Raw genomic sequence first — 24,919 nt, 5'->3', positions numbered from 1 at the left:
AGAGTTGAAGAAAAATTCAAGATTTCTAAAATGTGCAAATAGTAGTGTCCTACCCGTGTCCAGAACGTTCAGTATTTTCTCCTTTACTGCTACAGTTGACTGATAAAGCATGTGCAAATGTCAGAGCTGACAGGTCCCATTCAGAACCATTATTCTAGTTAATCCGCGCAATATTGGTTTTCCACACCCTTGGATAAACAAGAAGCCTGTAGGTCAACTCACAGCATAAATATTTCATTCCAAGGCTACATTCACACGAGCATAACAGATTTACGCACATAAAAAACCCACGTGAATCTGTGCGTTGCGTTTTTGCATCAGTGTGCTTTGTGTGTGGCATGTGTTTTTCACGCACTTGCAAGCACTTTTTTTTTTTCCAAACGTAATTGATGCGTGAAAATTGGACAGCACACGGATGACGTCAATGAGCGGCTAGGTGCATGAAAACGCACCAATATAGGACATGCAGTGAGTTTCACGCAATGGATACTTGCTGCATGAAAACTCACGCATGTGTGAATAGCCCCATTGAAATCAATTGGTCCGTGTGCGGTGCGTTGTTTCAACACACCGCACACGGATGAGAATCACGCTCGTCTGAATGAGCCCTAACAGGGTGAAACCTGCACCACAATCTAAGAGCATTTTTAAACCAAATTGACTGATGTTCTGACATGTCAGTGTTGAATACAGTACATATCTGCAGTGCTGCACGCATAGTACCTAGGATTCTGTATTCGAGAGCGATAGGCACGGCTCAGCGAGGCACCATATTCTCCCTTAGAAGCAATGCAGAATTAGGTTGATTCATATGCTGGAGTTGTAAAGATTTGCTCATGTTATTGTTAATAATTTCTGACTGTAGACTCCATTCAAACACAGCTTAAATAATCTTGTAATATCAGAAAGTTACAGAACAGAATATTTAGTTTGTCAAGAAATCTGCAACTTCTAGGGGAGGCTGTGGATATGAAAATCTGCAGAATGCGCAAAAATCTGCCGTGTTTTTCTTCCTGCTGTATGTGAATGGGACTTTGTTATAAGCCCATTTTTATATTATTGTACAGTACTCTGTTGTGCATTTTTCTATATCGAAAAGCACTGCATGTGAACATGTTACGAACAATACATACTAGAGTAAATACCAGGGATTTAATGGCAGGAATAGCTCATGACCAAAGACCTTGAGAAAGTTTATTTTAAGTTAATTAAAGGTGAGAATAATCATATAGGGCATATATGCCTTATAGGGCAGCATGGTGGCTCAGTGGATAGCACTCTTGCCTTGCAGCGCCGGTCCTGGGTTCAAATCCAACCAAGGACACATCTGCATGGAGTTTGTATGTTCTCCCTGTGTTTGCGTGGGTTTAGTCTGGGTATTCTGGTTTCCCCCAAAAACATACCAATAGGGAATTTAGATTGTGAGCCCCAATGGGGACAGTAAAAAGAGGACCTCTGTACAGTGCTGTGTAATATGTTGGCGCTATATAAGTAACTGTAATAAATAATATATAACTTTATTTAGAGGTTGATCTGGATAACCTGTTCACCTCACCATTGCCTATACAGTTACCAGGGTTCCATTTAACAAATCAGTCAAAAAAATAAATAAATATATATATCTATATATACACAGATAGGTATACATTTTAGATAAATCCAAACATTTGCAGTAGATTTGGATCCGCCTTATTGAATTACGCTACACTAAATCGGCACTTAAAATGGTTTCCAGGTATTGTGTCTGAAGGACATGAAGTTTATGAGAATATTACAGTACACATTTGGATAGAAGCAAATAGACAATCGAGGTAAAGACAAAAGAGGTAAAACATACTTCTGTTTTTTGAGCTATAGCCTAGGCCTTACAGCATGATCAAACCGGGGGTCCATCTCCTCTTGATAAGCTGCAGCCACGCATCCACTAGAATATGCCCATGAGCTTATTCAGACGACGGAGTGTAAACTCAGACTTGGGTCTGTTGAGGGATCTGTGAAAACAGACGAAAATGGAACGTCCTATTTTTTCACAGGCCCTTCACACGGTCCTTTCACACGGTCCTTTAAAACAACGTCTGTGTGACCAGCCCCATTGAATTGCATAGGTCCAGGTGCTGTCCGTTTTTTGTTAGAGCACAGCACACGGACGTATAATACGCTCGTCTGTAGTTAATCACATATAATAATGGTAGTGCACGTGCTAGATGTTATGCGTAGTACGGGTGTAACACATGGACCCCGCATGGTTCTACTAAACTAAACTTGAAACACAATTGGGCTCTATGTTTCAGTAGAAGCATGCAGGGTCCAGTTGTGACAATGTGTTACATCCGGAATAAGAACGGTTAAACACGGATACTAAACAGCCATCTGTATGAAGCGTAATGCAGGACTGCCCTTGTAAATCTAGGGAAACTGATTAAAAGTAATTACTGTTATTTTTCCTAGACCGTGGCCACCTCCACTATATGTGGATAGTAAGAAAAGGCCACAAGCATCAGCGTCTTTATCAACAATCAGTGTACTAACTAAAGACATAAGTTCACAAAACTTCCACATACATTTTTCATTGGCAAATTTTATAATAAATTAATAACAGGCCAAGACCGAGGGACAAGTTGAACATTTTAATTTACCATTCCATCTCATCAGTACTTTTTTTCCAGTGTTTTGTACATTAATAAATATACATGTAAAAAATCCAGTGTCTAGTATTTGTCATAAAAATAATTTTAAAAATTAAAAAACACCTTGCCAATATTTAACACTTATTTGCCTTTCCAAACATTGAGCATGATCCAATTGTACAGAAGTCATCTACAATTTGTGTCTGCAATGGACCTGTGTACATAGATATTGCATACCGGCTGACTACATAAATGCACTGACGTAGACATAAACAGTATAAAGTATTCTCAAGTGGACCTTTTTTTTTTTTAAATAAAAACCATGGGCTCTAAAACAGGTAACAATGCTGTGGCAGAACATATACAAGGTAGGACAAAAGCTAAATTAGTGACTTGCTATAAGGCACTTTACCGCCACCAGAGATCTACCACCTGTGCCGTGTTTATTCCAAACAAACAAATCCTACTAGTCGGTGCAAACCTCACGTACGCTTGACATTAACATACGGCCTTATGCTGAAATTTGGGCCTTAAAGTGCAGTGGGTCAAAAGCAACGGAACCACTGTGCAGTGTATCCACAATGTTAGATATATTTATTATGGAGCCTAATGGTACTCTTCATGCCATACTCAATGCTGGATTGCACGTACGGACTACATGAAGTGAGTATCCACACGTCTGTTTAGATACATTCGACTATCTAGTGGTCTATAGATGGTGGTCTCACCCACTCATATTAAAGAGCGTCTGTCACCAAAAGGCTGTTTATCTGTGTTTATGGAGTAATAATTATGTGATAAATATATTCTGCACGGTGATTTTCTTCCAGTAATTTACACTGCAACTATCTGGAATTTCATCTGTGACTTGGCTGCTCATGAATATTCATGAGGGGTTCCACCCTTGTCCAGCCCCTTTAGAGTAAAGGCTTTATCAGCAGATTGGCTGATCATATAACCTCCCATATTCTGCTGAGCTGCACTGAATCCACTCTGATTGGTCAGAGCCCTCACTGCAGCTCCAGCCTTTAGGCCTTCTATACATAGATGCATGATAGAATGCCAGTGTTTTGTAAAATGTATATGTGTTTTTTTTCTGGCGTTTTTTTAAATTTAGAGTCATATCGTACATGCTTTTTTTCTGGCGTTTTTTGAAGTTCTATAGAGAAGTCTATGAGAAAAAAATGCCACACCCAGAGCGGGCTGCGTTTTGAAAAAACAGCCACTGAATATAATGCAACAAAAATGCCTCAAACTAAAACGCAGATGTATATAGTACATATTATATTTCACTGTAGAATTTAAGGTAACATATGGCCGCACTAAAAAAAAATGCATCAAAAAACACCACGAAAAATGCAGCAAAATGCTATTTGAATTCAGAATTAGACTCATTCAGGAATAAACCAACCCTTTAGACTCATTCACTTTTAAAGTTAAAAATAAAAGATGCCATATACCCGAGTATTCACAAGGGAAATATATAATATAATAAACTAATATTGATTAAACCTCTAAAATTGGTGACAGATACACTTTAAAGAGGGCGCCCTGAACTTAATATTCGGACTAAAGTGCTAAAACTTTGTAATGTACACCCTGCATCAAAGCCATCCCTGAGCAGACATCTTGGGGGCCATTCTCTGTGGAGGTGTGTATTTGTTTACACACACTCATTCATAAAATTATTCATTATAAAACTTTGTATATTAGGAAAATAAATAAAAATAACAGTAATTCCTCCCTTAATGCCTTCCTATCCTTTAATAATTTTCTGCTACATACTGCAATCAAAACTGTGAGATATATAATTCTTCAATAGGTTTCCCAGAAGATCAGCCATTTCTCCCTCCTCCTCCTTTCCATAATCCTGTGTCTGGCTGTAAGGTAACTGGCTGCAGAAGGAGCCTTCCACCACTGCTCTGTCTGAAATAGGACACCAGGAATGTTAAGCCCCGCCTCCTTTGTTATGCTCCACCCTCCATTTAAAATAGAGACCAGGGACAACTATGGGCAATTTTTTTACTTTTATTCTTCATTTCTAGGTATAGTGTTCCTTTAAAGTCTAAGTACACAGTGGCCCCTATGACTCCCTATGAACGTGCCTATGTAAAACACCCACACAGTGGTTTCCTAGCAAAGATTTCAAGGACTGATTTTATACACGGTGCACATTACAAAATTTTAGCTCTATTGCAAATCCCAGACCACTCCTTTAAGCTAGCCTGAGTTGATGTGGGATGTTCTGTGCAGCACAAAAGGGCTACCTTGTGTGCGTACAGACTAGAAGACTGAAAATGGAAAAAGTTACATTGAATTCAGTTGTATTTGGAAGGAGCAATTTAAATACAATTACACATTCAATTATTGGACATGTGTCCCAAAATGTGTGGGACAGTACTATGTAGGGACACAAAGCTTAAACAAGGACAACTCACATTGTCACAATACATTTTACGAAGTATTCTAGGAATTGTCGATTTCAGGTAAGATGAACCACATACCATTTTAGAACATATTTTTTATGGTGGACATCGTATTCCAGCTGTAAATGACATTAAAGGTTGCTCTGAAATTGTTGAACACTGGATATTCTTAGGAGGCCTCAAACCCCAACAAAGAAAACATAGAAGGCAATATTCATTGTGAACTGATGGTAATGACAAGGAGAACATTTACTTGGCAGCACAATTAAACAATTTTTTGTCCTGACTTAGGGCACAGTTTTGTAAAATAATCATTATTAAAAATTTCACTTTAAAATAAAAAAATTAGGAATTTTCTGAAAAATAAAACGGTAAAATTCAAGTAACCTTGTGCAATCGTAATATAAAAATATCTGTTATCAGCAGGTCTCGTAGTATCAAAGAAACAAACTAGTTCTAGTGTAAAATTTACAAAAAGAGCTTCTTTTTTTTTAAGTCTTCATACAAAATATATAAAAAATATCTACAGTCAGTGTTATATGATTTATACATCGGGTGAGATTTTAAGATACATTATAATGTGGTGAAATGGATGAAGGGCACTTGGTATCATATTCCGGTGCATATTGTTCAGTAGGCTGGAAGGTCACATTGTGACGGAACACAAGCAAATCAGCACTGACCGGGCCCCCGACAAAAGGGCCGTCTGTAGAATGGCGATTTCAACATAGTAGTCCCATTGTATTTACATGGATTCAAGAGTCGTACGCTTAGACTGCACCACAAAGAAGTCTCCTCTGCAATGTATGGCTCCGGGTATCCGCCAGATTCTACTGTGATGTCCTTTTCATCCAGGTCAACGGAACCTTTCTTATTATCACACATTTGGCACTGGGTGCTGATAGCACAGCCTTCCGATATATGTATATTAGGAAGCAGTCACAAGTCTGCCATATTAGGTCATTGCATTAGCAACAATATATCCTCGACCATGACACTTGTGCTTTTCTGTATTATCCCAGGTGTTGAGGGGATCACAAGCTTGGGGCCAGGTTTCCCGATCACTACCAGCCTTTACAGTTTCCTGATGGTTCAAATTGAAGTTTCGTTACTGCCGCTGTTCATGAAAGAAGGGATCATGCGGGGTTAGGGTTAGATAAAAACTGCATACCAATATGATGTTAGTTTGTTGGTCATGCATACGTCCAAGGAAGGAAAGTATTCACAGAACAAACATGCAAATAGAACACTGCACTGGCCATGCAAAAGTCCGGTTTACTAGTAATGGGACGTAGATCTATTAACCCATTGCATTGCTTTAGGAAACTTTTACTATATAATAAAATCTGACTGTCTGCGCCACAGAAATCAGATTGCTAGCTACCCTATAATATAATAATTCAGTGCTGTATTTACCATGGGGCAGCACAATTATTGTGATATTTCTATTCTATTCCTGGTCTTACTAAACACATAAAAGAATGTGTTTACGTAACTGGAGATAATAATACTGAGCACTTTGGGTAGCACGAACTATAAAATCAGCCCTTGGCATTGTAGCTGTCATGCATTAAACTCATCTCAAACCCCACATTTAAGAGTCCCGATACTTGGAAGCCCCCTATGATGAGGTCTTCTGCTCAGTATACCACTGAGGCACACCACGTTTCCGCACCATTGCTTTATAGAATAGTGCTCAATACATTCGATATAATGCCCCACTTATTTTCTATACTTACTCAGAATCTGAAGTTTCACCATTTGTAGGTGCCACTTGCACACTCATCGCTATACCGTTGAGCTGTTCTCGAGAATGGTCTCTCCGTGAATTTTTGAGGGTTATTGCATTGTCCGTTACTGGACGGACACCATCATTTGAACATACAGAGGACGTCCTTGATGAGATCGTACTTTGATTATAGTCTGCTAACTTTTCACGTAGACGATTTTTCATGTTTTTGTCAGTTAACGGTGGTGGGTATGTCACTTTGTTTTTCAGAATACCTGTTAAAGGCATTGTAAATGTTAATCAAACGTCGTGCACCTGAATAAAATACTATGATCTGACTTGGGCCAAACTCACAAAGAGTGTTTGCGTGGCAGTTTATTACTGATGTGACCACAAATGCAATATTTGTGAATAGGAATTCATGACATTCCCAGCTGCACTATGCGATAGCGACTGATGAGGTTTAGCAGCGGTGTCGTTTTCTTTTTAATCCAGAGTACGTCTGACTTATATTATTGGTAAATGGAAACGGTGCGCGATCATTGGAGTTCTCTATTGTAATAATACAACAGGAACATAGCTACTTCTTTTCCATGTCACTTTCTATCTTTTTGCTTCTTTTAGGTTCCCCTTTTACGGGCCAGATATGTATCAATTTACTGCATTGTGTCCTGGGCTACTGCAACGGGCCCTGTATATTCTGCCACTAATTTCACAAATCCTCCAAAGTACATCTTGAATGGGACCGTGGGTGACCCAGGAAGAATAAGTCATGTATGGCTTTTATTCTCTTGAGTAAACGTGACTCATAAGATAAATATAATGGGCAGGACAGCAATGAAAAGAACACATACATCATTGTCATGTATGAAAGCTGGATTGTTATTGGTTATATTAAATTGTGAGAAAATCATTGCAATGTATTAACTCCTTACGCAGATAGCAGTCTCATCTGATCCAAATCGTTAAGGATGTATACACACTGCCGGAAGATCTGTCGTTGCAATGCTGTGAAAAGCTATAAACTTTACTTAGAAAAAAAAAAAAAGTGCTTTCCATAAAATTCAAAAATATATCTAGAAACGGTTTATGAAGTTTGACAGGACTGAAGACAACAAAGTGAGTAAAGAGGGAAATCTATTTTCCTCCACACATGAAACTTTCTGCCAGTTACCCACATTCAGTGACACGGTTAGTCTTTTCTAGTCTCTAATGGTTTATAGTATAATAGAATAGTTTGCACTCTAAGGCGAATGCAGTACTTGGCACAGCTGCTTGTACGTTCGAGCCGCTCTGCCGGTGTACTGATTGGTGGGGGTCCCAGGAGTTGGACCCTCACCGATCAAAGATTGATGGCCTATCCTAAGATTTAAGGTCTGGAATAACATTTTAAAGCTTTCATAATCCCATTTACTTAGCATAATTATCAACTATCCAGAGGATAGGTAATTAATCTGTGATCGCTGGGGTCCCCATCAGTGGGACCTCCCCCTCAACCCTCGTTCCCCCTCGCTGTATGATCATAGTGAGGAGGATTCTGAAAGGAGCGCATGTCTGCTGCCACTCTATTTAATGTCTATGGGCTCGACGGTGACAGCCGAGTACAGCAATTCTGTGGATAGGTGCTTCATGGGAAAACACATGTATGGATTAGCTTTACCTTTCCTGAGCTCTGGCTGATGATTGTTTTGATTGCTGTTAAGTTTGCCATCCTTGTTCTGAGCGTCATTCTCCTTGTCATGAGGGGTGTCTCCGCAGTGATTGACCTTGTTTTCATTGTGTAGCTCTACATTTACTTTCGTCTCCACTTTCAACTTGCATTTGCCATCCTGATCTTCACTGTCGCTGGCAGTCACAGTGTCAGTTGGCCAGTAAGGTTTAACGTGATTCGGTACTAAATCCACTGTACAGAGAAGCAAAATAAAATGTATTAGCTAAAAATATAAAAGGTCTTAATAAATGAAAGCAAGAACCAAGCCCAAAACCTGAGGTGCTGCATAGATCAACCAATCAGGTCACGGCTGTCATTTTTCTATCAGTTGGAAACTTAAAGAAGTAATCTGATTGGTAGCTATAGGCAAAGTTTTTAATGAAAAAAAACAAAAAAAAAAACGATTCACATGGAGTAGTTCCTTACAGAAATCACGTCAGGTTGTTTTTATTTTATGAAAAATTGGTGCTGGCATCTGGTTTTTCAGGGAAATATCTGCAATATTTTTGGTGTTTTTTCTCCCGGATGCTTGATCAGATAATAATGTTGCAGTCAAAGTGTATAAAGTGTTTTCTTATATTTGTTGCACACGCTATTTACATAAGCATTAGGACTACTTCATACAGGGAAATAACTACCAAGTTTTGGGTACTCCTTACCTTTTGGGGTGCTATGTACTGGCCCCCGCTCGTTATTTTTAGGGCTAGTTGGTTTCCACTGTTGCTCTGTCTCAATCTCCTCATCTTCGCTGTCAGAAGAGCGAGAGGAAGCATATGAGCTGCTATGCTCATCCAGGGAAAGCTCGCTATCTGAGTCAGAGTCCTGCCCTATAAAGAAGAAATAATAAGCAATGGTTACTACTGCTAACAATCTTTTTATTGGAATATTCCTAAAACTTTGTTAGAGCCACATCACTTCATGAAAATGGAGGTAATATGAAAAATTGTGAAGTTGATTTTATCATTTGGACCAGATTTCTCACCATGAGAGTGTGTGCGATTTCTGTGGAAGAGCGCAACATCGACTTCTGTTACTCCAGCACGGGTCTGTCCAGAAGACAAGCTAAGCTTCTGAGCCGCTTCATCCCTGTATTTAGTAACCATTGTAAAGTAAATTAAGACATATCAAAACTGGCTTACACTTAGAGCAAGGTTCCTGCCATGCTGTGCGTTACCGATGATAAATAGTAATAACGAACGGAAGATACATAGAAAAGTAATTCAGTCCACCACAATTGTCAATTCAGTTTACCAGCATGCAAGTCAAGCCCAAGTCAAAGAGGATATCATTTATTAAAGAGGTTTTGTGTTCTTGTAGATTTATATATATATATATTTTCTTTGCTATATAGTATATTAATGCCTGGAAAAGCCAGCCATGCAGAAAGCAGCATAAGAAATTTAGTAGCAATATTTTCATATATTAGGCTCTGTTCACATCACATTTGGCCCATATGATTGACGTATACATCTGTAAATACCAAAAGCACCAACACAGGTTTCTATAAGCAAATGTATGCCACAAGAGTGTATTGCCAGGACTATGTCTGGATACAGTTTCCATAAAAGGGAACCGGTCACCAGCATTTTACCTATTAAACCAGCAATGCCTTGGGGAAATGGGTGAAAAATCATGTATGTGTAACCTATAATTATCTTCTAAGTAGGATCTGTAACTTTAGGATTACATTTTTTAGTGTTACTGTGCCGTATGCTAATGAGCATAAGAGTCATATCTTCGTTCCTTAAGACTTTCCGAGTTAACTCCGCCTCCTTACATTTGATTGACAACTCCTCGCCTCCCCAGCACACGAAATCCTGCGCTTGCGCATCAACGTCCTCTTCTGGTGCATGCGCACAGTGGGACACCATGGCGGCGCATGCGCAGTAACTAGATTTGAGGCTCGGAAGAAGCAGGGAAGGGTGTTGGACCATATAAGACGGGCGAATGCGTGCTATCTGAGACAAGATTCCGTCATTCATAGCAGGCATAAGAAGAGGTACAAACAAGACTGCAGGATTATTAGCATAAAGGCACAAAATGTTTGCAGACCCTTATTTACGGTCGGAGGAAAAGTTTAGAGGAGGGGATAACGGCAATGAACTTTTGACAGCAGCAGAGTAGAGTTCAATAGGTGAAACGCAGGTGACAGGTAGTGAATGACATACAGTACTATAATACAATCACAACATGCAGTCCAAACTTATTACGGCATATGTTTGCATAGGATGAGTTTAAATAAGACTGAAAAGGGGAAAAAATTCACATCCCTTTTGGAAAAGAAAAATGGAATCTGTTAAATAGATCTGAACTTATACCAAGGCTGGGTTCACACGTGGCGGAATTTCACTTAAATTCCGCTGCGGACACTCCGCAGCGTTAATCCGCAGCGGTGCCGTTTGTCCATTGACTTACACTTTAATTTAGCAGTGTTCGTTTAGACGAGGCGTAAAATTCCGCTGCGGAGCATAGGCTGCGGAGCGGAATTTGGTGTCCGCAGCATGCTCTGTCTGTTGCGGAGCAGTGGCGGACTCATGGCGGAATTTCTCCATTGACTTCAATGGAGAGTCAAAATTCCGCAATGAAGTCCGCAGATCTTATGTGTGCTGCGGAGCGTATTGGTTTTACTACCATGACATTTCTTCATTCTGGCTGGACCTATGTATTTCTAGGTCTACAGCCAGACTGAGGAAGTCAATGGGGCTCCCGTAATGACGGGAGCGTTGCTAGGAGACGTCTGTAAATAGTCACTGTCCAGGGTGCTGAAAGAGTTAAGCGATCGGCAGTAACTGTTTCTGCACCCGGGACAGTGACTACCGATCTCAATATACATGTATCTGTAAAAAAACATATAAGTTCATACTTACCGAGAACTCCCTGCGTCTGTCTCCAGTCCGGCCTCCCAGGATGACGTTTCAGTGTAAGTGACGGCTGCAGCCAATCACAGGCCAAGCACAGGCTGCAGCGGTCACATGGACTGCCGCGTCATCCAGGGAGGTCGGGCTGGATGCCGAAAGAGGGACGCGTCACCAAGACAACGGCCGGTAAGTATGAAAATCGTTTACTTTCACTAGGGAAAGTGCTGTCCCTTCTCTCTATCCTGCACTGATAGGGAGAAGGGAAGCACTTTTCCCGCAGTCCGCAGGAGCTAGTCCGCATCAATGTACTGCACATTTTGTGCAGATCCGCAGCAGAATCTGCAACGCAGATTCTGTGCGGCATTGATGCGGACAGTTGCGGAGGAAATCCGCCACGTGTGGTCATGCCCCAAGGGTAAGGGTTCCATTATAGGCAATTCATAGATTATTCATAGATAAACTTACACCTAAAAGGGCATGTTTGCATCCTGTTTTTTTGCACTACAATTAAAAGCAATAAAACAAAATCTTACACCTCAACTTTATTGGCCAAAAGTGAAGTGAACAGTACCGAACATTTCTATCCCTTTACCTGAATAGACAGTTTGCTTACTGTAAAATAAAGGCTTCTAATTCTGTCATGAAGTAGACTTGGCTCCACACGGTCATTCCGTTCTTTACAACTTTTACAAACTCCACTTTAATAAATTAGCATTTTGTAGTAGTTATTGAAAAATGACCAAGCCAAGCGCCATGCACCCGCCACCGCATTACCTGAGGATATAAGCAAGGTAGCTATTGTGGCTCTTGGCTGACCTGACGGTGCTCTCCAAAGAGACTGTGGATTCTCCAATGCCTGTTCTGTACATGTTGGATTCATCCATATAGGTGTTATTGTAATTTAGCGTCCGCTACAAATAACAAAACAATTAAATCCATGTTTAGATCCATGTTTCCGTGCTGAGATTTGTTTGCACTTATCTAAAGTTTTAATGATGAAATCCAGTTAGGTGACAGCCCGAATCTAGTCCTACTAAGCATGAAGGTGGGCACTGATCATCGCTGTATCACCTGCTCTGTTGAAAATTGATGACCAGTGTTTATACTATTTCAGTTTGGAAATCTACAGGAATTAATATTTTCCTGCCAAAATTGACAAAACTACAAAACCTAAAATTAACTTCATGCGAGAAAAAGCAAGACAGAAGTCTCTCTTTACTACAGTATTGTAGGTTATGACTGTATCATGTGAAGGAATTAGAAGTGTTAGAATTTACACATATTTTACATTATTCTAAAATTCTTTCATTAATCGTGATACTAGCACCAATACTTGTAATACTTTACAGTATACCTATGGCAAAAAAAAGCTAATTACATTTAAAATATTCTAATTAAAAATATATCATTATATCATTTTATTATGTGATAATTGATGTCATAAATAATAATGGATCAGATTAATGCACACAGACACACACACACACACACACACACACACACATATATATATATATATATATATATATATATATATATAATATTATTATATATTTTTTTATTATATATAGTATTTATGTCTGCAACGAATGTCATAATTCCACCACGAATAGTAATGGTATGCTCGCAGGGCTTATTTTCAGGCTGATTTTGGAGCGTTGAAGCTTCGTATTACACTCCAAAATGCACTTGAAATAAGCCTGCAAACAGTTTCCCATTGATTTCAATGGGAAATACACTGTGCTGTTCACGAGGCATATTTTAACGCTGCTGAATTCAAAAGATGCCTCGTAAAAAGAAGCCTCGTAAAAGGAAGTAGCTTGACACTTATTGAGGCGTTTTTGGAGCAGATTTTCTATTGACACTATGAAAAACGCCTCCAAAAACGACTAAAAAAGAGGTTCAAAATAAGATTCAAATAAAAAAAAAAACAGCTTTATTTCCAGTTTCAAAAACGTCTCGAAATCAGAGGCCGTTTTCCCTTGAAACAGCCTAGTCATTTTCAGCCGTTTCTTTTTGTATGTGTGAACTTTTAAACAAGGTTTTCCTCCAACATCTTTTCTTATTCTCAGTGGCATCCACAGAGGGCAGTAGAGAGACATCAAGGAATTGACTTACAGTTAACAATGTGGCTCTCGTTGTTGTAGTGTCATCTGCAAGGTATTTCTTTCCAGTAAATGTATTTTTTAACTGCTTTCTGACTTCTTTGTTAAACACACAATGGAAAAAGAAAATGAAGAGTCCCTGTAGTAGGAAAAGGGGAGACAAATATTAAGCTGCATTTTATAATGGTCTTAGAACACAAAGGAAGGCAGCATGCAGAAACTGAATTCGAGTGACGTGGATAAGAACCACCAGTTATGCACTGGACACATCTCTTCACAATCCTCCAGATTGCTCAATTTTTCTATTGGAAAAGCAATAGAGGAGAGCAAATCTATCGAACGTAATGTGCCTAAGGAGTATAGGAGAAACAGTCTGACAGAGCGATCCCCACAAGGGACATAAAAGTAATGCACTGTGCATGTGGCATTTCTGAAGAGGTGCAGATGGTGGCTGCAACTGAACCACGATTACCTAAAAGGGGTAATGGCCCCGTGTGTATCCGAGAAGTAAGATTAATCAAGGGACCAAAGAGAAGGTGGAAAATGGGATTAAAAAAAATCAACGTGGTAATTGTATGAGGATGGCTAGAAAGGATGTCTATTGTCTACTACTGTGAAATGTTAAATGCATACAGTTGTAGGTAGTCTGGGAGTCCTGGACAAGTTGGCTTAACAGGTGAAAAGACTTTAGAGAGAAAGAGTACATCTAAGGCAGGTTACCTGCATACAGCTGAAGATGGCAAAGAGGTAGTGAAATGTCATCACATCGCTGTTGACAGCCATGAGTCCCAGTAGCCACGTGGCACTGATCAGAAGCAGCAGGAGGAAAGCTGTTCTCAGTGTTGATCTAGAAAAAAAGAACCAATGCCTTCATCAACATGGTTTACAGCAGTAAAAACCAAACTAGGAAAATACACTGAAACCCTTGTAAGAACACCAGTCTACAGTAGCTTTACTTTTTATATTATATAAAATAATAATATATATATATATATATATATATATATATATATATATATGTGTTATTTTAATAGAGCAAAGACCAGGTGTTTGTCACTTATGTCAATACAAAAATGTGTCTCTAAACTTACAAAACTCCAGTTTTCTCAAATGCCCTTGGTCTGCGCCCACACGATGTCTTCACGGCTAGTACGAAGATGACTGTATTTATCTTTAGACAAAACATCATGTTAATGCCATCTCAATACAATACATGCTTATTATTCATATTGCAGACTAGTGTACCTTCATCAGGTCAAGACATTTCATAGGTATATAAGCTCGATACATTAGGATAGTGTTCTTTAGTGGGGCATTAAAACAGACTTTTTACATCAAGTTTATATCACGTGGATCTTGTGTTTTACATTTAAAGGGGCTCCAGGTATGGATTTAGTCTTCTTCCCCAGCTCTATATAGCAAAATATATTGAAAGTTCTCTTGGGTTAAAAAAAGTTAACTATCTTTGAGATATATTGGGCACCACAAAAAAAAAACATATGGTAACCTCTCCACTAAAACTGAATAGTTCTGTTAAGTATTTTCTTCAGAAAATACTTACAGCAACCACGACAACGATGGGGCCAGCAAAACTCCAGATTAGGGTGTCATGTACTGAGAGCCAGCAGAAGTCAGGGTTTCCATAGCCTTGAGGATCCAGGCCAACAGCGAGCCCTAAAAAGTTAAACATATAAGCAGATAATAAGAGATGGATTATGGCAATGCTAAAGACATTTATTCAGCTCTGCTACTTGGTGATCCCATGATAGGGATTATAGCATGGCAAATTATAACAGAATCCTAAATAGCTTAAGAGTCCAAGACAAATTTAAATGGACAACTCATGACCCTCCACAAGGTAGGTCATCAGTATATGATCGGTGGGGGACTGACACCCGGATTCCGCACCGATCAGCTGCTCCAGCTGACTCCTGGCACCAGACGTCCATGCCGGAAGCAGATGGCTCCTACCACTGCATAGCGGGCGTTCTGCAGAACTACAGCTCTGCTCCCATTCACTTGAATAGGAGCAGAGCTGCACTAATGCTATTCCGTGATTGGAGCCACCTGCTTCCGGCATGGACGTCTGGTGCCAGGAGGCAGCTGATCGGTGCGGAATCCGGGTGTCAGTCCCCCACCGATCATATACTAATGACTTATCCTGTGTCCGGTCGTGTACAACCCCTTTTATTTCTCATTAAATATGAATTGAGCTTATTATTTAGCCTATCTACCCAAAATATGAAGAATTTTTTTTAATTCTCTTGTTTTTTAGTGTAGTATTTATTGTAAAACAGGTTACACATACTGCAATTACAAACGAAACATTGCAAATACGTGTTAACGCAAAAAGTCGTAAAACCTCTCCATGCCTTCAATAATACTGCTTTATGCCCTCATGATGTGCGGATTGTAGTTATAGACAAGTAAACATTCCAGTAGTTCTATTGATTCTACCCCGGGGCACCCACAGGACAAAGATGATCTGATCCTTAAACACTGCAGTTCTCCATCACTCGGCAGCTTACAGAATTGTTTAAATCCTAAGTCAATGTTCCCAGCCACTCAACCTATATATAAGACACTTCATAAGCAGAAAAAACTGCAGGCTGACATGCAATGTTACCAATGTACAGAGATCCATGTGGCGAATGGAGTACAGCAAGACTCTTTAATAAAGAGTACAAAGACAGACATCAAGACAAGGGCAGAGCAGACCTAATAAGTGACATAAATGTGATTATATGCTCCAATAATGTAACCAAAATATGACAAACTGTACAATGAACCATGGATTAAATGAGGAGGAAACATACCTGTAATAATAGCTGGTATCCCATAACCAACTACATAGTAGAAGCGCATGTGACCGGTATCAATGTTTCTCACTTCTGTCAGCATACGGTAAATGTGAAACCCTTCCACAAACATCCAGGCAAAGGTGCTCATGTAGAAGTAATGCAAGAGGATGGCAATCACGGTACATACAAACTATAGCAAAGATAAACATCCGGTAAAGAAACTTGTATTCGGGTGAAGATTCTCAAACTACATCTTTAATAGACAAAGCAGTGTATTTTATATCTAGAAGAGATCAGAACTCACTTCCTATTGTTTTAGGGACAATTCTATAGTAAAAGGACTCAAACCAGGAGAAAATTCTAAATGAGAAACTTCTGGCGGCAAAGCAGATCAACACTAAACTCGGAAAGGACTGACTTATTTCCAGTATTAATATTTGCTTGCAGTTCAATGTTAAAGAATGTGTTTTTCTACTAATTCTTCATCTAGGACCTCAAAAAGGTTACCCTTGGTAGTACAGTTACGAAGAAAACAGATATGGAGCTATAGTGCTATTAATCACCTAAGACCATTTGTAAAGGGGTGTATGGCCGCTCCCTGAAAACGCATTGTTTGCGAACAGAAAGGCAATAAATCAGGCCGTGAGCCAAGTAGTCATGAATTACTTCAGCTCCAGCATTCCTGCCCTGTCTTGGGTTTACCAGCGCATGACGTGTCAGGCAGCAGATCAAGTGCAGGTACGGAGATGATTAATCTGGTACCACAATGCCAGGGATGCCTGACGGTACCAGTGCCAGATGTGAGAAACATCCTGTTGTGAAATATCCAATATGAACTCAGGCATGGTATGTTGCTGGTGCAGAAGTAACTCGCCAATATGATTTTATACATACACAATACATACTGGCAGTGCATCGACCATTTACAAATTGTAAACCAACAGATGACAATAAAAATACTCCAACTTACTGGATTTTCAGTCTGGTTGATGCCAATAAGAAAGACTAGCTCAGAAAAGAAGAGGGCAGCCACTAGGTTTTTGTGGATATTGTGGATGTTGGACCGTAATGTTCTGATGATCACAAGCAAGATGAAAGTCAGCAGCAAGGCCGCCAGTGAGACCGACACAGAGGTGTATGTGATGATCTTCAGAGGAAGAACCTCACCATTCTGTTATGGAGACAATTCATAGGTCATTTTATATGTGACAGACGATGAAATACACAACTGGTTTGACAATAATGGAATATTTTGAGGTTACGCGGATTTCATGGGATAGTTTTCTTTTGAAATGTATTATGCACATCCATAGATAGATACGGCTCTACACAGATTTGTAAAGCTGCATTCACATCTCCGTAATAGGGCTCAGTGCTTATATATCTCATCATGGAAATGCAGGAAAGATTATCTGAGAAAAGTTATCACGCTATCACATGACTGGATCCAGTTTTTGCCATTAAATATACGGTTCTTGCGCAGAACGTATTACAGGGGTGTAAACGCATCCTATGCTACCTTATTCAGTCCCCCCTACTCTATTAGCCTGGTCTGACCTTTCTGATGGTGCCACTCACCCTTGTCATCATCTAAACCCAGCTTTAAAAAGATGGTTTCATACTATATCTACAAACACTGCATCCAAGAATAGCTCCAAAACTTTTGTGCAACAGAAGATCGTTAAGTTCATGAAATACATATTAAAACTTTATTTACACTTAGATAGTACAGTCCAGTCTGGTATGTTCTCTTTCAATGGAGAATTGTTATCGTGATGCAGTGAATATGCTTCTCAATTCACTAAATTCTGCTGTAGAATAGCAAAGGTGGCATTGATCACTTTTGGAAACAATATAGTTTTCCTTTTTGCAACTTACCTCTCGCTTGGAAATGTCCATCAGCACAGCAAAACTGGTCATATGATTACACTGACAGGTAATGTGGCTTTTATTTCTGAAGACCAGTTCACAGCCTTTGGAGGACCACCCGCCCGAGCCACCGGCTCTGTTAAAGCAAAAATAAAATAAAAAAAATGTGATGGATAAAGTTCTTTAAATTGCGTATTTCTACAGAAATGGATGCCTATGTACAACCATGAGTCAAGTCTACAAATGACAGATACTTAAAGAGGCTGTCACCAGATTCTCAAATCCCTATCTCCTATTGCATGGGATCGGCGCTGCAATGCAGATTAGAGTAACGTTTATTTATTTTTTTTAAAACGTTCATTTTTGGCCAAGTTATGAGCTATTTTATATATATGCAAATGAGGTTTGAAATGGACAACTGGGCGTTTTTTTTCCGTTATGTCCAACTGGGCGTGTATTGTGTTTTTAACTGGGCGTGTTTACGTGTATGACGCTGACCAATCAGTGACCAGTCAGCATCATACGCTCCTCTCCATTTATTTACACAGCAGCGATGTGCAGCCACATACACAGAGATTAACGTTAATCAAGTGTCCTGATAATGAATACACATAAAATCCAGCCTGGACGTCATGTGTATTCAGAATCCTGACACTTCTGACTCTTTTCTGTGAGATTTCCAGCAAGTGAAACAAAATCTCGTTTACCTCCGTAATCTCGCGAGATTTAGTTTCCCTTGCCGGAGTCTCACAGAAAAGATTCAGAAGTGTCAGGATTCTGAATACACATGACGTCCAGGCTGGATTTCATGTGTATTCATTATCAGGACACTTGATTAACGTTAATCTCTGTTTATGTGGCTGCACATCGCTGCTGTGTAAATCAATGGAGATGAGTGTATGATGCTGACTGGTCACTGATTGGTCAGCGTCATACACGTAAACACGCCCAGTTAAAAACACAATACACGCCCAGTTGGACATAACGAAAAAAAAACGCCCAGTTGTCCATTTCAAACCCCATTTGCATATATATAAAATAGCTCATAACTTGGCCAAAAATGAACGTTTAAAAAAAAAAAAAAAACGTTACTGTTCTCTACATTGCAGCGCCGATCACATGCAATAGGAGATAGGGATTTGAGAATCTGGTGACAGCCTCTTTAAGAAAGTAGATACTTACATGATGGAGTGGTTCCAAAACACACACACAGGCTTGGTCCTCTCCTCTGTTTCTAACATTGTATACTCCAATATTATGGGCTTATCCAGTTGAGATGGTATTGGATCCCCTTCATTATGCACAGATGCACTTACAATAGGTGTGTTAATAATAGGTCGGTTGGGAACTCTGGGAGTAGAATAGTGGCAAAGTACCAATTAATACATTTATCACCAATAATCATTTGATAAATTACTGGTAATATCTCATTTTAAAAAACAAAATCATCAAACATAAGAATATATACAACATTGTTCACTGAAATGCTATACAATGTTGGACTAAATATTGGTGTAGTAATATATCTGCCTGTCTATGGTTACCTATTCTTATTGGTTTCCTTGACTTGGCTTCGGTTCTTTTGATGGAGCTGAACAACAAGCAATTACAGTATCTTGCACCATTTCATTATTTAGTTCCTGTGGCTTATATAGCTCCCACATACTCTGTAGCTCTCTGCAGATTTAGATTTACATCAGTCCCTCTCCCCAATGGGCCAATATCATAGGGATCTCATCAGTATGTTTTGGAGTATAGGAGAAATCCAGAATACACAGAGGAAACCCAACATGAGAAGAACATTCAAACTCCATGCAGATGTTGTCGTTGGTCAGTTTAAAACCCTGGACCCCAGTCTATTATTTTATGACACATACAGTTAAATGTGGTTTTCCAGTCAGTAAAAAGATTCCCCTTCACTTCTTGCTCACTGTGAATGTTGGACATGGATGTAGTGGCAATCCACAGTACTGCAGCCTTCTTCTCCAAAGCTGCAATACCTGTGATACGCCGCTAAATGTGTATCGAACATTCACAGTGAGCAAGTAGAAATAAAGGGGAAGCAGCGCTCATACGAGCGCTGCACCCCCTTCAAAACAGCTGATCGGCGGGGTCCCGGGAGTCGGACCACGACCCATCAGCTATTGAAGGCCTATCGTGAGGATAGGCCATCAATTTTTACTTGCTGGAAAATCCCTTTAACACAAACTGTAGTCTTTGATGACAAGGCGAGTATACATGTACATAACAGAGGAAGAATTGTGAATTTGCGTGGTTACTCTGCGAGTACCTTAAGCTCCTGCGGTCAGGGTCATAGTTTTCTGGTAACAGCTGGCCTAAAGATCGATACACTATCACCATAGCAATAGCATGTTGATTTGATGGATCTGGTTGCCTCTTCCTCCGTTTAGATAGACGGGAGTCATATTCCTCATCATCGCTAGGATATTTCTGGTTGAAAGGCTTGACAGTGGGCAGAGCTACATAGAAAAACAAATAGGTGTAATGTAACAATGTAGGCTATTTCAACTTATTTAAGTAAGCGTTAACATCTTATTTCAGACTGTAAACATAGAGTAAAATATTATGATCAATAAATAGGGTGGACGTTTCCTTCCAGCTGTGCAAAATAATAAAGTACCACAATTAAATCTTTAACCCCTTCCCGCAACTTGACGTAACTGCACGTCAAGGTGAGCAGTAACTTCACACACCTTGACTTGCAGTTACATCTGTACTTTGATAGTTAACAGCTGCGCGGCGCTACACCACAGTGGCGCTTAAGTATGCAGTGTGTCTACCCTGTTCTCCCTGATGCCGATCAGCGGCCCATCGCCGCTGATTTCGGCAGTTAACCCCAGATGCGGCGGTTGATTGCGATCGCCGTATTTAAGGAGTTTAGAGCAGATCGGCAGCCCCCACATGAAATCACAAGACAATGACCTCCGAGCTGCCATGTACTGAAGGCAGCCTCATGGACTTCCTGTCAGAGTGACTGTCACGTCACAATGACAGCTAGAATACATTACACTACGTAGGTAGTGTAATGTATTATAGCAGCGATCAGAGCTGCACGTTTTTAAGTTCCCTAGTGGGACAAGTAAAAAAAGTATAAATAAGTTAATAAAAATGTTTTATAAAAGTTTGAAAATAAAAGTTATAAGTTACATAAACAAAAAATGTTTTTTTTTCCCCTATAATAAGTCTTATTTTAGGAAAAAAAATTAACATGTTAAAAAAGTACACATATTTGGTATCGCCGGGTTCGTAACAACCCCAACTATAAAACTATAATGTTATTTTTCCTGCACGGTGAACACCGCAAAAAAAAACTAAGTAAAAAACAATGCTAGAATCACTATTTTTTGGTCACCACCTCTCCCAAAATATATAATAAAAAGTGATCAAAAAGTCGCATTTACCCCAAAATAGTACCAATATAAACTACAACCCGTCCCGCAAAAAACAAGTCCTTACACAGCTTTTTGGACTAAAAAATAAAAAAGTTATGGCTCTCAGAATATGGTGACACAGAAAATATATTATTATATAAAAAAAAGTGATTTATTGCGCAAACGCTGCAAAACATAAAATAAACTATATGCATATGGTATCGCTGTAATCGTATCTACCCGCAGAATAGATGCTTGCCAAAAAACTGATTAAAAAGTGATAACAAAAAACGTATTTACCCCAAAATGGTACCAATGAAAACTACAGATTGTCCCGCCACAAATAAGCCCTCACACGGCTCCGGTGGTGAAAAAATAAAAAAAACTTTCTGGCTCTCAAAATATGGCGATGCAAAACGTGCATAGTGTTCCAAAAGCAGATAAGATCGGGCACCATTTATAAGTGCGACACTGGGCACATATCTATGAATTATTATTTATTTACCCCATTATTATACCCTCTTATTATGCCCTGATGTACCGCGCCCAGCTTACATATGCCCCCACATTATAAACTGAAATGCCAGTAAAACCCCAAACAGGACTATTACCAAGCAAAATGTGCGCTCCAAAAGCCAAATGGCGCTCCCTCTCTTAGGAGCCCTACAGCGTGCCCAAACAGAGGTTCACGTCCACAGATGTGGCATCGCCATACCTGGGAGGACCCGATTAATATTTTATGAGGTATTTGTCTTCAGTGGCACAAACTGGCTACAACATATTGTGCACTAAAATGGCATATGAGTGGAAAATTTTAATTGTCATTCCGCACCATCCGCTGCACATTAACACCTTCTCGCACCATGACTTAATAGCATGTCGTGGTGCAGTGGGTGATGTATGGAGTGAGCTCACGCGCTGAGCCTGTGCCATACGCTACGGGTGTCAACTGTGTATTACAGCTGACACCCGGGACTAACGGATAGGGACAGCGATCTCGCTGTTACAGGAGCCCGTAAAAATGACAATATACTGCAATACATTAGTATTGCAGTGTATTGATTGTACCAGCGATCTAATGATCGCTGGTTCAAGTCCCCTAGGGGGACTAATAAAATGTGTTAAAAAAAAAAATAGTAAATATTTATTAGTGAAAAAAATGAAATAAATATTTAAAGTCCAAAAGAAAACCCTTTTCCCATTTTTCGCTAATGTAATGTAAAGAAAAAAAAATACACAAAATTGGTATCGCTGTGTCCGTAAAAGTCCAAAATATACAATATACCATTATTTAACTCGCACGGTGAATGCCTTAAATAATAAAGAATTTAAAACGCCAAAATAGCAGTTTTTTGGTCACCTTAGCTCTAAAAAAAAATCTTAATAAAAAGTGCTCAAAAAGTTGTATGTGCCAAAAAATGGTACAAATAAAAACTACAGCTCGTCCCACAAAAAATAAGCCCTCACACCGCTCAATCGACTAAAAAATAAAAAAAAAAGTGATGCCTCTCGTAATGTGGTGAAACAAAAATTTTTTTTTTTAACAAATCGTTTTTACTTTGTAAAAGTAGTAAAATATATATATAAATTTGGTATCACTGTAATTGTATTGAGTCAAAGAAAAAATTTAAGTCGTCGTCGTTCTTACTGCGCAGTGTAAGCGGTAAAAACAAAACCCCCCAAAAAATGGAGGAATTGCAGTTTTTTTTCCAATTTCAGCCTGCAAAGAATTTTATTTTCAGTTTCCCAGTACATTATATGGTACTTTAAATGATGTCAATAGAAAATACAACTCCTCCCGGAGTAAATAAGCCCTCACACCTATCTATTGATGAAAACAAAAAAAGTTATAGCACTTGGAACACGGGGAGTGAAAAACTAAAATAAAAAAGCAAAAAATGGATTAGTCCAGAAAGGGTTAATTACTTTCTAATGAAAAAACATTTATGACCACATGTGGGGTATTGCCGTACTCGGGAGAAATTGCTTTACAAATGTTGGGGTGCTTTTTCCTCCTTTACACTTTGTGAAAATGAAAAAATTCAACATTTTAGTGGAAATAATGTTGATATTCATTTTCGCGTCCGAATTCTAATAAATTCTGCAAAAGACCTGTGGGGTCTAAATGCTCACTATACCCCTAGATTTTTTTTTACGGTTTTAGCACCATAAGACCACTTCAAGCCTGACAAGGTGCCTAAAATATATTTTAAAAAAAAGGAGGCCCCAATATCCACTAGGTGCTCCTTTGCTTCTGAGGCCAGTGTTTCAGTCCAGTAGCACACTAGGGCCACATGTGGGATATTTCTAAAAACTGCAGAATCTGGGCAATAAATATTGAGTTGCATTTCTCAATGTTACAGGAAGAAAAACTGTATTACAAATGAATTTTGGCAAAAGAAAAATGAAGTTTGCAAATTTCACCTCTACTTTGCTTTAATTTCTGAGAAACGCCTAAAGGGTTAAAATACTTTCTGAATGTGGTTTTGGATACTTTGAGGGGTGCAGTTTTCAAAATGGGGTGATTTATGGGGACTTCCTAATATATGAGGCCCTCAAAGCCACTTCACAACTGAACTGGTCCCTGAAAAAATAGGCTTTTGAAATTTTCTTGAAAATATGAGAAATTGCTGCTAAAGTTCTAAGCCTTGTAACGTCCTGGAAAAATAAAAGAATGTTCAAAAAACGATGCCAATCTAAAGTAGACATATGGGAAATACGAAAAAGTAACTATTTTGTTTGGTATTACTGTCTGTCTTACAAGCATACATTTAAATTAAGAAAAATGTTATTTTACTCTAAATTTTGGTGTTTTGACACATAAATATTGAATTTATCGACCAAATTTATTTTACTAACATAAAGTACAATATGTCACAAGAAAACAGTCTCAGAATCACTTGGATAGGTAAAAGCAATCCCACGTTATTACTACATAAGGTAACATGTCAGATTTGAAAAAAATCGGCTTTGTCGCCAAGGCCAAAACAGGCTCAGTCCTGAAGGGGTTAAACAACTAATAAAACTGTTCTGCTAACACTGTGGTCATATATACATTTACCAGTTATAAAATGTAAATCTCTGCAATGACAATTCTGGACACAGTCACTGAACGAGCGCTTATTTATTAGCTTTTAGTCAGTCTTGTATTACATATTTACAAGAATGACTGATTTATAAGGTGCTGTAACCAAAAGAAACCAGAGCATCATTAGGCCCAGTTCACACAGAGTATTTTGCAGGCACTTTCTTGCCACGGTTTTCACTGCATTTTTTGCCCGCGGCCATTGAGCACCCCAGGCAAAAAATGCAGCGAAAATCGCTTTTTCTACCTCCCATTGATTTCAATGAGAGGTCAGAGGTGGAACCGCAGCAAGAGGGTGACTAGGTTTGCCTCTTCT

At 39.2% G+C, this 24,919-nt stretch overlaps 1 protein-coding gene across 3 annotated transcripts in view; it reads right to left on the bottom strand.

Moving 5' to 3' along the window:
* Positions 1-2,613: 2,613 nt before the first annotated feature.
* Positions 2,614-24,919, bottom strand: part of CELSR1 (cadherin EGF LAG seven-pass G-type receptor 1) — a 142,833-nt gene continuing 120,527 nt past the window's right edge. Inside the window, exons 21-35 of one of the 3 annotated variants that reach the window (XM_075857228.1) lie at positions 20,417-20,606; positions 19,309-19,476; positions 18,136-18,262; positions 17,228-17,428; positions 16,273-16,447; positions 15,018-15,130; positions 14,548-14,627; positions 14,177-14,303; positions 13,470-13,595; positions 12,126-12,262; positions 9,476-9,579; positions 9,153-9,320; positions 8,443-8,685; positions 6,793-7,057; positions 2,614-6,170 (exon numbers count right to left, since the gene is read on the bottom strand). In XM_075857228.1, the coding sequence (XP_075713343.1) occupies positions 6,146-6,170; positions 6,793-7,057; positions 8,443-8,685; positions 9,153-9,320; positions 9,476-9,579; positions 12,126-12,262; positions 13,470-13,595; positions 14,177-14,303; positions 14,548-14,627; positions 15,018-15,130; positions 16,273-16,447; positions 17,228-17,428; positions 18,136-18,262; positions 19,309-19,476; positions 20,417-20,606 (2,249 nt within the window). In that variant the 3' untranslated portion in view covers positions 2,614-6,145. The remainder of the gene's footprint in view (positions 6,171-6,792; positions 7,058-8,442; positions 8,686-9,152; positions 9,321-9,475; positions 9,580-12,125; positions 12,263-13,469; positions 13,596-14,176; positions 14,304-14,547; positions 14,628-15,017; positions 15,131-16,272; positions 16,448-17,227; positions 17,429-18,135; positions 18,263-19,308; positions 19,477-20,416; positions 20,607-24,919) is intronic. The other 2 variants (XM_075857229.1, XM_075857230.1) reach the window with 2 other exon arrangements.

This window comes from Rhinoderma darwinii, chromosome 3, assembly GCF_050947455.1.
Source record: "Rhinoderma darwinii isolate aRhiDar2 chromosome 3, aRhiDar2.hap1, whole genome shotgun sequence".
Classification (NCBI taxonomy): Eukaryota; Metazoa; Chordata; class Amphibia; order Anura; family Rhinodermatidae; genus Rhinoderma; species Rhinoderma darwinii.
The sequence above is the reverse complement of the archived record's forward strand: the minus strand, read 5'-3'. Positions and strand labels throughout refer to the sequence as shown.